At 38.2% G+C, this 15,919-nt stretch overlaps 1 protein-coding gene and 4 pseudogenes across 1 annotated transcript; 1 reads left to right on the top strand and 4 right to left on the bottom strand.

Moving 5' to 3' along the window:
• The first annotated feature begins 6 nt into the window (after positions 1-6).
• Positions 7-2,883, top strand: foxl3 (forkhead box L3). Its single transcript, XM_060036945.1, has 3 exons — positions 7-194; positions 908-1,076; positions 1,788-2,883. The coding sequence occupies exons 1-3, from the start codon at positions 88-90 to the stop codon at positions 2,268-2,270; spliced, it is 759 nt and encodes a 252-aa protein (XP_059892928.1). The 5' UTR covers positions 7-87; the 3' UTR covers positions 2,271-2,883.
• Positions 2,884-6,354: 3,471 nt separating this feature from the next.
• On the bottom strand, positions 6,355-6,473 carry LOC132447125 (5S ribosomal RNA; annotated as a pseudogene).
• A 1,051-nt stretch (positions 6,474-7,524) lies between these two features.
• Positions 7,525-7,643, bottom strand: LOC132447114 (5S ribosomal RNA; annotated as a pseudogene).
• Positions 7,644-8,252: 609 nt separating this feature from the next.
• Positions 8,253-8,371, bottom strand: LOC132447103 (5S ribosomal RNA; annotated as a pseudogene).
• A 289-nt stretch (positions 8,372-8,660) lies between these two features.
• LOC132447100 (5S ribosomal RNA) lies at positions 8,661-8,779 on the bottom strand (annotated as a pseudogene).
• Positions 8,780-15,919: the final 7,140 nt, after the last annotated feature.

Raw genomic sequence — 15,919 nt, 5'->3', positions numbered from 1 at the left:
GGAGAGGAGGTTGAAGCTCAGTCAATACAGATGTGTTGTTGACCAAGGACACTTTTCTTTGGCGTGTGTGTGTCTTAAAGTGTCGTAATGTTTGATAATTCTCAGTATCCGTACAATTGTTTTAACTATGACGGAGACGGCTATCCGTCCTCCAGCACGGATGAGGAGAAGAAGATGTGCAGGCCCGCTTACAGGTGAGATGCATTCATTTTATTACACGTTGTATGGATGTTGTTGTTGCTGTTGGGTTATTTATATTGAATGTGAAGTTTTGGAATTTTTGAGATTTAAAACATAAATTAGCATTTAAATAAACAAAAACTCAATAAACAAAAACTCTTTAATAAAGTTCCAGATGATAATTTGATAGTTTAACGAGGAAGCAATATTCTTTGGCAGAAATCGTCAAACAAATGATTTCACCCCAAAAATACGTGCTTCTAGAAATTATTACAGATTGATTATTTTATAACAATCGTATATTAACTCTAACTAAAGCAATTAAAGACAGTTTGACAGGTGATTTAATCGACAACTCTATCTGAACTGTGTGTAACTTCTGTTTTTGTGTGTGTGTCTGCGTTTGTCTTCTGTGCGTGTTTGCGTGGGTGTGTGTTCTTGTCTTCAATGTGTGTTTTTTTGTGTGTCTTATATATGTTTGTGTGTTTGTGTGTGTGTGTGTGTGTGTGTGTGTGTGTGTGTGTGTGTGTGTGTGTGTGTGTGTGTATGCGTGTGTGTGTGTGTGTGCGTGTGTGTGTGTGTGTGTGTGTGTGTGTGTGTGTGTGTGTGTGTGTGTGTGTGTGTGTGTGTGTGTGTGTGCGTCTGCGTGTGTGTGTGCGTCTGCGTGTGTGTGTGTGTGCATCTGCGTGTGTGTGTGTGCGTATGCATCTGCATGTGTGCGTCTCAGTTACATCGCCCTGATAGCCATGGCCATCCAGCAGAGCCCGGAGCAGCGGGTCACCCTGTCAGGGATCTACGAGTTCATCATGCGGCGCTTCCCCTACTACCGCTCCAACCAGCGGGCCTGGCAGAACTCCATCAGACACAACCTGTCCCTCAACAGCTGCTTCATCAAGGTAGGGAGAGGGGGAGAGAGAGGGGGAGAGAGACGGAGAGAGAGAGGGGGAGAGGGAGAGAGAGAGGGGAAGAGGGAGAGAGAGAGGGGAAGAGGGAGAGAGAGAGGGGAAGAGGGAGAGAGAGAGGGGAAGCGGGAGAGAGAGATGGGGGGAGAGAGAGAGAGAGAGAGATGGGGGGAGAGAGAGAGAGAGAGAGACGAGAGAGAGAGAGAGAGAGAGAGAGAGAGAGAGAGAGAGAGAGAGAGAGAGAGAGAGAGAGAGAAGATGGGCCCCCCATCGGACTCTAGGAGACTTTAGGGGTTTCAATCAAAGACTTAGTAAAATTAAGTAATATGTTTTTTAAATATAGGATTGTGCTTGATTATGATTATGTTTCTGATTGATAGAAATTATGATAATTATGTGCATTAACGAGTATAGTATTATTGATATCATAAATTCTACTACGATTGTAGCGTTAATATATCTCCTGAATTGTTTTACAAATGTTATTTATCCTACGCAATGATAATATCACAATAAATCGAATAATTGTAATGATTGTATAGACAAATAATAATGAATTTATTTTACAAAACCCTTATCCTCAAAATATTAAACATTAGGAGAATTCCTAAAATATTTAATTTGAAGCCTTTCAGTACGACCCCTAACTTAATGTGAGTTACTGTTTTATCCTGACTACAAATGTGGTTGTTCTGCTATAACTAGGTTCCACGGACGGAGGGTAACGAAAAGGGCAAGGGGAACTTCTGGACCTTCGCCACGGGCTGTGAGTCCATGCTGGACCTGTTTGAGAACGGAAACTTCCGGCGTCGCCGTCGCCGCCGGAACATCAAGATCGGCTTCCGGGACCCAGGCGAACCAGCCTTCCCCCGAGCCGAGGCCCACGGCAGCCGGCAGCTCGGACGCCCGCCTCCTCCACCTCCGCCTCCACCCCCGCCCCCGCCCAGACCAGACCCCACACTCTGCCCCTCGATGGGGCCCGACACCAACGCCCCGGCCCCCAACTCGGGTCGGGGAAAACCGGAGCCGGAGATCAAGTTCAGCATCGACTACATCCTGTCTACGCCCGCCCCGCCCCCGCTGCCGGGGTTCAGACCCCCGCGCGTTGGCGTTCACATCGGGGCCCCGGGGCCCCCCATACACATGCTGGAGCCGCAGCACCTCAACCTCCACTTCTGGTCCCTGTGAGGAGTGATGGACTAAACTTTGAGAGGACCCGGAAACAAAACAAACTCACAAACACACTCGGCAAGGACACTTCCAGAAATGGAAAATGGGGGAGATCCAGATGTGGAACTGATTGGGAATTGCAAGGGAAGGTGTGGAATGATTTGTTGAATTGAGGTTGAGTAAACCGAGACATTATTCAAAGAATTGAAACCAAACAGTGAATAAGTGTTTGAACAACCTTGACTGATACACAGTGTTCATGTTCCTGTTGGAAAAAGTCTGTAAGTCCTGTGCTGACGTAAATCTTGCTTGAATGTAATTTCAAGTTGTTAAAAACATATTGTAATGAACAACACCTGCTGACAGAATAATATTAACATATTCCATTAACTTATAACTAAATAATATTTAATATTTTAAATACTTAAACATAATTTAAGATGTCAACATTTGGGATTTTCCACATCATGGAGTGAGACAGAATCCCAGCAGCTGAAAGGGTTGGCCTATTCCCTCAAACAAATCGCACTTATTTTTGTATGTATTTTTATTCATGTACCCATGTTCAAATGGTGACGTCTATGTGGCATGTGTGAATGTCATTGACATAGATTAAATTGTACAGTAATGACATGCTTGTATCGCCTTTATGTTGTCATGTTTCAGTCGACCAAGAGGCTACGATTGGAGGACACAAGTCCCACAGATATACAGATTGAAAGATTTAAAGACATAAACGTTACAACTTTTAAACGTGCTTTCAATGCCAAGGAAGGCCATGGAAAGCAGTACCGCTATGACAAGGCTGCGCCATCAATCAACACCCACACCAACCCACTAATTCCCCCCACATTGACCTTTTCAAACGGCCTGACGGATGTACATTTTTACATTTTAATGCACTTCCTTTGCGTTACATTCCTAAACGCTATGCAGTCATAACTAAACAGGGGTGTGAAAGAAAAAAAAGAACACCAAAACATTTATTCCCACTACAAGAGAGATCAATCACTGTGTGTTCGCATTGCCGTCGAAAAAAGGGGACATTTTTCAATTTAACCTTTATATTATGCCTTAACGACATCAAAGACAGGGTTTCACCACGCTTAACATGAATGGCATTTAATATAGCGTAACACGTGCAAGGTGAGCCTCAGCGCTGACCCTATTTAAATACCCCCCCCTCTCTTCCACCCTGTCCCCGTCAACCCAGCCCACCACTCCCACCACCTCCCCAAAGCGCCACCGAGAAAATTATAATTAAACGCGCACCTTATGCCTCCTTGCAAATCTTTTCCTCCCACCCCCCCTCACACACATACCCACCCCTCCCCACCTCATCGATCCCTGCCCCCCCAGCCACAGTCTGCTGCAGCTCTACGCCAAATATTTATGGATCAGCGGGTTTCCATTAACAAAGTGGGTGATGTTGTTGAATGGCATAAGGCTGCTGCTTGCTGTACGGCTGTGTGGATGTGTTATTAGATTTGGGTAAATTAACTTAGCATAAAGTGTTTCAAGGCTGCAGGGGTCTTTGAGATTGAAGGAGAGGGAAAAATAACAAACAACATTGCTAGCCCCCCCACACACACACAATGCGCATATTAGGTTCTCATGGAAGCCGTCAGAATATGTAGCTGATGGCTTATTGTGGCCCCTGTGTGGGCGGCCTCTATTAGACACCAATTTCACGTTCTTATTCTGATAGTTTCCTCTCAATACCACCATTATCACCAGCACAACCACAAGTTTAGCCAGATAGCATATGAACACTTTCAATTACAAAACACTGTGTACCGTGTTTGAAGAGCACATTTTACCGTTAGTGGGCTTAAGTCATTCTCATTGCCTCTGTTTGGTAACTTTATTATAATAGGGGTCCACTTGCATTGACAGCTCAGGGCTAGAGAAAATGTGTGTGTGTGTGTGTGTGTGTGTGTGTGTGTGTGTGTGTGTGTGTGTGTGTGTGTGTGTGTGTGTGTGTGTGTGTGTGTGTGTGTGTGTGTGTGTGATTGTTTGGTGTGTTCGTGCATGGAGTTTGGGTTGGTGGGGGTGGGAAACCATTCAAGTGAAACTTTAATAACAGGTAAATCATAAACACAAATAGGTCATTTAATCTTGAATGTTTTGTTTAGGTAATTGGATTTTACACGGGCCGTGACGAGGTTTTAAAAATAAATAGAATAATGACGGAGGAATGCGATCACTCTGCTTTGTAGTGCTAATGGGAGCTATCTGTATGTTTGTTGACTCTTCTTTCTACATACTTAACTAAATACCGCTATTTCCTTGAGCGGTGTTTGGCGTAAACTGAGATGTTCCAGTCTGTGGAAATGACTGGAATGCGATGATAAATATGGCATCATTTCCACAAATGGTGGGCTTATATGGTGTACGAGCATTGTGATGCAGCAGATTGCAAAGTTTACCCCCTATGTTTTATTCGATACATTTTGACAGTGTTACCCCTTATGGGTTTTTCATGACGACAGATAAAAAACGACGGTGTTACCCTTTACGTTTCATTTGATAAAAACAACAGTGTTACCCTTGATGTTTTTTTCCCATGATGACTGATGAAAGACAACAATGTTGCTCCTTATATTTTATTTGACAAAGACAACAGTGATACCCCTTATGTTTTTTTTCATGACGACCAATAAAATAACAACAGTGTTACCCCTTATGTTTATTTCATGACGACCAATCAAAAAACAACAGTGTTACCCCTTATGTTTTTTTTCATGACGACCAATAAAATAACAACAGTGTTACCCCTTATGTTTTTTTTCCATGACGACCAATAAAAACCAACAGTGTTACCCCTTATGTTTTTTTTCATGACGACCAATAAAAAACAACAGTGTTACCCCTTATGTTTTTTTCCCATGATGACCAATAAAAAAACAACAGTGTTACCCCTTATGTTTTTTTTCATGACGACCAATAAAAAAACAACAGTGTTACCCCTTATGTTTTTTTTCATGACGACCAATAAAAAACAACAGTGTTACCCCTTATGTTTTTTTTCATGACGACCAATAAAAAACAACAGTGTTACCCCTTGTGTTTTTTTCCCATGATGACCAATAAAAAAACAACAGTGTTACCCCTTATGTTTTTTTTCATGACGACCAATAAAAAACGACAGTGTTACCCCTTATATTTTATTTGACAAAGACAACAGTGTTACCCCTTATGTTTTTTTTCATGACGACCAAAAAAACAACAACAGTGATATTCATGACATTAAAATACATGTGTTTATTTCTATTATTTCCCTTATGTTTTTTTTCATGACGACCAATAAAAAACAGCAGTGTTACCCCTTATGTTTTATTTCATGACGACCAATAAAAAACAACAGTGTTACCCCTTATGTTTTTTTTCATGACGACCAATAAAAAACAACAGTGTTACCCCTTATGTTTTTTTTCATGACGACCAATAAAAAACAACCGTGTTACCCCTTATGTTTTTTTCATGACGACCAAAGAAAAACAACAGTGTTACGCCTTATAGTTTTTTTCATGACGACCAATAAAAAAACAACAGTGTTACATCTTATGTTTTTTTTCATGACGACCAATAAAAAACAACAGTGTTACCCCTTATGTTTTTTTTCATGACGACCAATAAAAAACAACAGTGTTACCCCTTATGTTTTTTTTCATGACGACCAATAAAAAACAACAGTGTTACCCCTTATGTTTTTTTCCCATGATGACCAATAAAAAAACAACAGTGTTACCCCTTATGTTTTTTTTCATGACGACCAATAAAAAACGACAGTGTTACCCCTTATATTTTATTTGACGAAGACAACAGTGTTACCCCTTATGTTTTTTTTCATGACGACCAAAAAAAAACAACAGTGTTACCCCGGATGTTTTTTTTCATGACGACCAATAAAAAACAACAGTGTTACCCCGGATGTTTTTTTTCATGACGACCAATAAAAAACAACAGTGTTACCCCTTATGTTTTTTTTCATGACGACCAATAAAAAAACAACAGCGTTGTTTTTTTTCATAATGAATTCAGGATTGATGAGTAAGGGGGCCAGAGGGAAGAGTGCCACCTATAGGCCACCACCCGACACCACTTACAGCACCTGGTATTCCCAGGCGGTCTCCCATCCAGGTACTAACCAGGCCCGACCCCGCTTAGCTTCCGAGATCAGACGAGATCGGGCATGTTCAGGGTGGTATTGACGCTCAAATAAAAAAACAACAGTGTTACCACTTATGTTTTATTTGACAAAGACAACAGTGTTACCCCTTATGTTTTTTTTCATGACGACCAATAAAAAACAACCGTGTTACCCCTTATGTTTTTTTCATGACGACCAAAGAAAAACAACAGTGTTACGCCTTATAGTTTTTTTCATGACGACCAATAAAAAAACAACAGTGTTACATCTTGTTTTTTTTCATGACGACAGATAAAAAACGACAGTGTTACCCTTCAGGTTTCATTTGATAAAAACGACAGTGTTACCCTTTATGTTTTTTTCCCATGATGACCAATAAAAAAACAACAGTGTTACCCCTTATGTTTTTTTTCATGACGACCAATAAAAAAACAACAGTGTTACCCCTTATGTTTTTTTTCATGACGACCAATAAAAAACAACAGTGTTACCCCTTATGTTTTTTTTCATGACGACCAATAAAAAACAACAGTGTTACCCCTTATGTTTTTTTCCCATGATGACCAATAAAAAAACAACAGTGTTACCCCTTATGTTTTTTTTCATGACGACCAAAAAAACAACAACAGTGATATTCATGACATTAAAATACATGTGTGTATTTCTATTATTTCCCTTATTTTTTTTTTCATGACGACCAATAAAAAACAACAGTGTTACCCCTTATGTTTTTTTTCATGACGACCAATAAAAAACAACAGTGTTACCCCTTATGTTTTTTTTCATGACGACCAATAAAAAACAACAGTGTTACCCCTTATGGTTTTTTTCATGACGACCAATAAAAAACAACCGTGTTACCCCTTATGTTTTTTTCATGACGACCAAAGAAAAACAACAGTGTTACGCCTTATAGTTTTTTTCATGACGACCAATAAAAAAACAACAGTGTTACATCTTATGTTTTTTTTCATGACGATCAATAAAAAACAACAGTGTTACCCCTTATGTTTTTTTTCATGACGACCAATAAAAAAACAACACTTTCATAATGAATTCAGGATTGATGAGTAAGGGGGCCAGAGGGAAGAGTGCCACCTTTAGGCCACCACCCGACACCACTTACAGCACCTGGTATTCCCAGGCGGTCTCCCATCCAGGTACTAACCAGGCCCGACCCTGCTTAGCTTCCGAGATCAGACGAGATCGGGCATGTTCAGGGTGGTATTGACGCTCAAATAAAAAAACAACAGTGTTACCACTTATGTTTTATTTGACAAAGACAACAGTGTTACCCCTTATGTTTTTTTTCATGACGACCAATAAAAAACAACCGTGTTACCCCTTATGTTTTTTTCATGACGACCAAAGAAAAACAACAGTGTTACGCCTTATAGTTTTTTTCATGACGACCAATAAAAAAACAGCAGTGTTACATCTTATGTTTTTTTTCATGACGACCAATAAAAAACAACAGTGTTACCCCTTATGTTTTTTTTCATGACGACCAATAAAAAACAACAGTGTTACCCCTTATGTTTTTTTTCATGACGACCAATAAAAAACAACAGTGTTACCCCTTATGTTTTTTTCCCATGATGACCAATAAAAAAACAACAGTGTTACCTCTTATGTTTTTTTTCATGACGACCAATAAAAAACGACAGTGTTACCCCGGATGTTTTTTTTCATGACGACCAATAAAAAACAACAGTGTTACCCCTTATGTTTTTTTTCATGACGACCAATAAAAAAACAACAGCGTTGTTTTTTTTCATAATGAATTCAGGATTGATGAGTAAGGGGGCCAGAGGGAAGAGTGCCACCTATAGGCCACCACCCGACACCACTTACAGCACCTGGTATTCCCAGGCGGTCTCCCATCCAGGTACTAACCAGGCCCGACCCTGCTTAGCTTCCGAGATCAGACGAGATCGGGCATGTTCAGGGTGGTATTGACGCTCAAATAAAAAAACAACAGTGTTACCACTTATGTTTTATTTCATGACGACCAAAAAAAAACAACAGTGTTACCCCGGATGTTTTTTTTCATGACGACCAATAAAAAACAACAGTGTTACCCCGGATGTTTTTTTTCATGACGACCAATAAAAAACAACAGTGTTACCCCTTATGTTTTTTTTCATGACGACCAATAAAAAAACAACAGCGTTGTTTTTTTTCATAATGAATTCAGGATTGATGAGTAAGGGGGCCAGAGGGAAGAGTGCCACCTATAGGCCACCACCCGACACCACTTACAGCACCTGGTATTCCCAGGCGGTCTCCCATCCAGGTACTAACCAGGCCCGACCCTGCTTAGCTTCCGAGATCAGACGAGATCGGGCATGTTCAGGGTGGTATTGACGCTCAAATAAAAAAACAACAGTGTTACCACTTATGTTTTATTTGACAAAGACAACAGTGTTACCCCTTATGTTTTTTTTCATGACGACCAATAAAAAACAACCGTGTTACCCCTTATGTTTTTTTCATGACGACCAAAGAAAAACAACAGTGTTACGCCTTATAGTTTTTTTCATGACGACCAATAAAAAAACAACAGTGTTACATCTTGTTTTTTTTCATGACGACAGATAAAAAACGACAGTGTTACCCTTCACGTTTCATTTGATAAAAACGACAGTGTTACCCTTTATGTTTTTTTCCCATGATGACCAATAAAAAAACAACAGTGTTACCCCTTATGTTTTTTTTCATGACGAGCAATAAAAAAACAACAGTGTTACCCCTTATGTTTTTTTTCATGACGACCAATAAAAAACAACAGTGTTACCCCTTATGTTTTCTTTCATGACGACCAATAAAAAACAACAGTGTTACCCCTTATGTTTTTTTCCCATGATGACCAATAAAAAAACAACAGTGTTACCCCTTATGTTTTTTTTCATGACGACCAATAAAAAACGACAGTGTTACCCCTTATATTTTATTTGACAAAGACAACAGTGTTACCCCTTATGTTTTTTTTCATGACGACCAAAAAAACAACAACAGTGATATTCATGACATTAAAATACATGTGTGTATTTCTATTATTTCCCTTATTTTTTTTTTCATGACGACCAATAAAAAACAACAGTGTTACCCCTTATGTTTTTTTTCATGACGACCAATAAAAAACAACAGTGTTACCCCTCATGTTTTTTTTCATGACGACCAATAAAAAAACAACAGTGTTACATCTTATGTTTTTTTTCATGACGACCAATAAAAAACAACAGTGTTACCCCTTATGTTTTTTTTCATGACGACCAATAAAAAACAACAGTGTTACCCCTTATGTTTTTTTCCCATGATGACCAATAAAAAAACAACAGTATTACCCCTTATGTTTTTTTTCATGACGACCAATAAAAAACGACAGTGTTACCCCTTATATTTTATTTGACAAAGACAACAGTGTTACCCCTTATGTTTTTTTTCATGACAACCAAAAAAAAACAACAGTGTTACCCCTTATGTTTTTTTTCATGACGACCAATAAAAAACAACAGTGTTACCCCGGATGTTTTTTTTCATGACGACCAATAAAAAACAACAGTGTTACCCCTTATGTTTTTTTTCATGACGACCAATAAAAGACAACAGTGTTACCCCTTATGTTTTTTTTCATGACGACCAATAAAAAACAACAGTGTTACCCCTTATGTTTTTTTTCATGACGATCAATAAAAAACAACAGTGTTACCCCTTATGTTTTATTTGACAAAGACAACAGTGTTACCCCTTATGTTTTTTTTCATGACGACCAATAAAAAAACATCAGTGTTACCCCTTATGTTTTTTTTCATGATGACCAATCAAAAAACAACAGTGTTACCCCTTATGATTTTTTTCATGACGACCAATAAAAAACAACAGTGTTACCCCTTATGTTTTTTTTCATGACGACCAATAAAAAACAACAGTGTTACCCCTTATGTTTTTTTCCCATGATGACCAATAAAAAAACAACAGTGTTACCCCTTTTGTTTTTTTTCATAATGAATTCAGGATTGATGAGTAAGGGGGCCAGAGGGAAGAGTGCCACCTATAGGCCACCACCCGACACCACTTACAGCACCTGGTATTCCCAGGCTGTCTCCCATCCAGGCCCGACCCTGCTTAGCTTCCGAGATCAGACGAGATCGGGCGTGTTCAGGGTGGTATTGCCGCTAAAATAAGAAAACAACAGTGTTACCCCTTATGTTTTTTTTCATGACGACCAATAAAAAACAACAGTGTTACCCCTTATGTTTTTTTTCATGACGACCAATAAAAAACAACAGTGTTACCCCTTATGTTTTTTTCATGACGACCAAAGAAAAACAACAGTGTTACGCCTTATGGTTTTTTTCATGACGACCAATTAAAAAACAACAGTGTTACATCTTGTTTTTTTTCATGACGACAGATATAAAACGACAGTGTTACCCTTCACGTTTAATTTGATAAAAACGACAGTGTTACCCTTTATGTTTTTTTTCATGACGACCAATAAAAAACGACAGTGTTACCCCATATGTTTTTTTCATGACGACCAATAAAAAAACAACAGTGTTACCCCTTATGTTTTTTTTCATGACGTCCAATAAAAAACAACAGTGTTACCCCTTATGTTTTTTTCATGACGACCAATAAAAAACAACAGTGTTACCCCTTATGTTTTTTTTCATGACGACCAATAAAAAACAACAGTGTTACCCCTTATGTTTTTTTCATGACGACCAAAGAAAAACAACAGTGTTACGCCTTATGGTTTTTTTCATGACGACCAATAAAAAAACAACAGTGTTACCCCTTATGTTTTTTTTCATGACGACCGATAAAAAACGACTGTGTTACCCCTTGCGTTTTTTTTCATGATGACCAATAAAATACGACAGTGTTACCCCTTATATTTTATTTGACCAAGACAACAGTGTTACCCCTTATGTTTTTTTTCATGACGACCAATAAAAAAACGACAGTGTTACCCCTTATGTTTTTTTTCATGACGACCAATAAAAAACAACAGTGTTACCCCTTATGTTTTTTTTCATGACGACCAATAAAATACGACAGTGTTACCCCTTATATTTTTTTGGACAAAGACAACAGTGTTACCCCTTATGTTTTTTTTCATGACGACCAATAAAAAAACAACAGTGTTACCCCTTATGTTTTTTTTCATGACGACCAATAAAAAACAACAGTGTTACCCCTTATGTTTTTTTTCATGACGACCAATAAAAAAACAACAGTGTTACATCTTGTTTTTTTTCTTGACGACAGATAAAAAACGACAGTATTACCCTTCACGTTTCATTTGATAAAAACGACAGTGTTACCCCTTATGTTTTTTTCCCATGATGACCAATAAAAAAACAACAGTGTTACCCCTTTTGTTTTTTTTCATAATGAATTCAGGATTGATGAGTAAGGGGGCCAGAGGGAAGAGTGCCACCTATAGGCCACCACCCGACACCACTTACAGCACCTGGTATTCCCAGGCTGTCTCCCATCCAGGCCCGACCCTGCTTAGCTTCCGAGATCAGACGAGATCGGGCGTGTTCAGGGTGGTATTGCCGCTAAAATAAGAAAACAACAGTGTTACCCCTTATGTTTTTTTTCATGACGACCAATAAAAAACAACAGTGTTACCCCTTATGTTTTTTTTCATGACGACCAATCAAAAACAACAGTGTTACCCCTTATGTTTTTTTTCATGACGACCAATAAAAAACAACAGTGTTACCCCTTATGTTTTTTTCATGACGACCAAAGAAAAACAACAGTGTTACGCCTTATGGTTTTTTTCATGACGACCAATTAAAAAACAACAGTGTTACATCTTGTTTTTTTTCATGACGACAGATATAAAACGACAGTGTTACCCTTCACGTTTAATTTGATAAAAACGACAGTGTTACCCTTTATGTTTTTTTTCATGACGACCAATAAAAAACGACAGTGTTACCCCATATGTTTTTTTCATGACGACCAATAAAAAAACAACAGTGTTACCCCTTATGTTTTTTTTCATGACGTCCAATAAAAAACAACAGTGTTACCCCTTATGTTTTTTTCATGACGACCAATAAAAAACAACAGTGTTACCCCTTATGTTTTTTTTCATGACGACCAATAAAAAACAACAGTGTTACCCCTTATGTTTTTTTCATGACGACCAAAGAAAAACAACAGTGTTACGCCTTATGGTTTTTTTCATGACGACCAATAAAAAAACAACAGTGTTACCCCTTATGTTTTTTTTCATGACGACCGATAAAAAACGACTGTGTTACCCCTTGCGTTTTTTTTCATGATGACCAATAAAATACGACAGTGTTACCCCTTATATTTTATTTGACCAAGACAACAGTGTTACCCCTTATGTTTTTTTTCATGACGACCAATAAAAAAACGACAGTGTTACCCCTTATGTTTTTTTTCATGACGACCAATAAAAAACAACAGTGTTACCCCTTATGTTTTTTTTCATGACGACCAATAAAATACGACAGTGTTACCCCTTATATTTTTTTGGACAAAGACAACAGTGTTACCCCTTATGTTTTTTTTCATGACGACCAATAAAAAAACAACAGTGTTACCCCTTATGTTTTTTTTCATGACGACCAATAAAAAACAACAGTGTTACCCCTTATGGTTTTTTTCATGACGACCAATAAAAAAACAACAGTGTTACATCTTGTTTTTTTTCTTGACGACAGATAAAAAACGACAGTATTACCCTTCACGTTTCATTTGATAAAAACGACAGTGTTACCCTTTATGTTTTTTTCCCATGACGACCAATAAAAAAACAACAGTGTTACCCCTTATGTTTTTTTAAATGACGACCAATAAAAAACAACAGTGTTACCCCTTATGTTTTTTTCATGACGACCAATAAAAAAACATCAGTGTTACCCCTTATGTTTTTTTTCATGACGACCAATCAAAAAACAACAGTGTTACCCCTTATGTTTTTTTTCATGACGACCAATAAAAAACAACAGTGTTACCCCTTATGTTTTTTTTCATGACGACCAATAAAAAACAACAGTGTTACCCCTTATGTTTTTTTTCATGACGACCAATAAAAAACAACAGTGTTACCCCTTATGTTTTTTTTCATGACGACCAATCAAAAAACAACAGTGTTACCCCTCATGTTTTTTTTCATGACGACCAATAAAAAACAACAGTGTTACCCAGGTACGCAGGAAGTGGGGGTGTTTAGCTTAGGGTTCTGCAGCACCCCCAAGTGAGAAAGTTTTCTGAACAAATCAATACATTTTTTTTTTAATAATTTTATCATACAACATGATTTTTCATTAAATTATTGACATCCGCCCCTTTTATGATATTTATCAAATTATCATTTCATTTAATTTAGAACATTGTCTTTGTAGGCTGACGTAGGCTATGACGCACAACTGTCCATAGCTGAATATGGTACTATGCTGATTTTACATAAGCATGTTGGTGTTCAACATCTATTGTAGTGAACATTCTATAACTGGTGTAAAAGGTTGCTGCCATATTAATAGACAAGTTTAATGTTATCGTTTTGATTCTGGAATCCCGCACGTAAACTGGTTGGCAAAAAAAGAGCAAAGACGGACGGTTCACTTGACGGAGAAACCGTCACATTCCTCATATCAGACAACAGGCTACATTCATGCTATGCTACATACACACACACACACACACACACACACACACACACACACACACACACACACACACACACACACACACACACACACACACACACACACACACACACACACACACACACACACACACACACACACATAATGTAAAATAAGACATGTAAGTAACCAAACAAGGTAACCTGTTAAGTTATGCCCTGTAATAAATACATTAATAATTTCCAATTCTGAGGTCATCTTTTATTAGATTCAATCAATCAATCAATTGCGGAATTTTTTTTATCTTCCTTCTAGGTTGTTGTCTACCTTTAGTTGCCAAACTAATTGGATTGTGTCACGGCCAATTTATTTAATTTTTTAGGAAAAATGCAATTTCATGAATAACCTACGATTTGTATTTTACTTTATATTCATAAATTGTTGTAATATTATTATTTTTAATAAAAATAACAAGTAGACGATGCAGATATAAAGTGACCCAGACGTCGACCCGGTGACCTCCCAGATCAGACGCCAGATATCACCGTGGTGTGAAGAGAGATGATCATTCATATAGAGGTACACACACAAGCAACTCCGACACGAAACTAAAATTAGGACACGTGTTCTTTGCATTTCCGGCGAGTTCTATTTCGAGGAGCAGTCAAATTATCGATGTCGATATGAAGTTTTCTCATGGTGAAGACGACGGATTGAGTTGTTGTGCCCAAGTTCTCCGTTGCAGAGCGGAAACACTGCACGGTGAAAGCAGACGTGCAATGCAACTACAATGCACCAGAGCCCTGGCCTGCGGGAGTTAGGGCCCAGTCCTTCTCTTCTGTTTGCGCAGATGGCGGAATAAATAAATAGAAAGTCATTATTTAATCAACAAAAAAAAAACGCAGTTAACCTGACATCTAGAACCATGCCTAAACAGAAGAGCAAGGAAATATGTGATTCAGCCCTGGCCTACTATATATATATGAGTTGCCAATGTTTATATGTATTGTGTTCAATTTAATTATAGATTGCTGTTTGTTGAATAGTTGCCCCATCCGCTTCAGCGTGATACAAAGGATGCGAGAGATCGCTTCCGTAGGCCAATGTCAGAATAATGCTGGTCTGTCATATATAATCCCACCACTAGGGGGTGTTAATACTTTTTTGCAAATAAAGCTTATCTCCTTTTGCAAATAAAGCTTATCTGTAAAGAAAACAAGAACATTAAGATTCAACTGAATTACATTTTTAAAAGAAAAGTCAATTTATACATAAGGCTAACTCAATAGATTAAACCTCATGCAGGCTAATTAAATTACCATGATGTGCATATAACTTGGCTTTTGAATAAATGGATATTATTGTTGAAGAAAATATAACTGGAATATTTGTATTAGTATGGTCAATTGTTATGGTGAAAGATTTTACCAGAGACAACAGTAAAGAGCCTTCTTACCAGCAGTCTCTGAATCACCAAACCAATCTACAGGGGCAGCCTACCACATGCACTACATTTGATCTGAGATGAACACATGTAAAATGCTTCAATCACAATAGGATGGTCTAAATGCCACTATGATCAAATGAGTAAAAACACAATAGATATACTTAACACTAAAAGAAAAAGGAAAAGTAAAGAGAAGTACAACCCAAACAAGTGTTCAAAACCCTCGCTAAAGACAACAAAAGCAAAGTTTACCTTTCTCAGTGCACCACCCAGCGGGCTAACCGCGCCTGCTCAACCGTTACACAACAGGCCTGATAATAGATAGCAGCTACATAGCTAACTGCAGCCTCTATGAACTCAATATTCACCACCACTCAGCTACGGCACTGACTCCAAGCAGCGCTGCAGAACTATATCTGCA

This window comes from Gadus macrocephalus, chromosome 18 (assembly GCF_031168955.1).
Source record: "Gadus macrocephalus chromosome 18, ASM3116895v1".
Lineage (NCBI taxonomy): Eukaryota > Metazoa > Chordata > Actinopteri > Gadiformes > Gadidae > Gadus > Gadus macrocephalus.
This window is presented reverse-complemented; position numbering and strand designations above follow the sequence as displayed.

Excerpts from the sequence above, each read along its gene's own strand:
- foxl3 (XM_060036945.1), top strand. The coding sequence starts at position 88 with ATGTTTGATAATTCTCAGTATCCGTACAATTGTTTTAACTATGACGGA. Across the intron at positions 195-907 it reads ATGTGCAGGCCCGCTTACAG|TTACATCGCCCTGATAGCCA; the intron begins GTGAGATGCATT and ends TGTGCGTCTCAG. Across the intron at positions 1,077-1,787 it reads TCAACAGCTGCTTCATCAAG|GTTCCACGGACGGAGGGTAA; the intron begins GTAGGGAGAGGG and ends TGCTATAACTAG.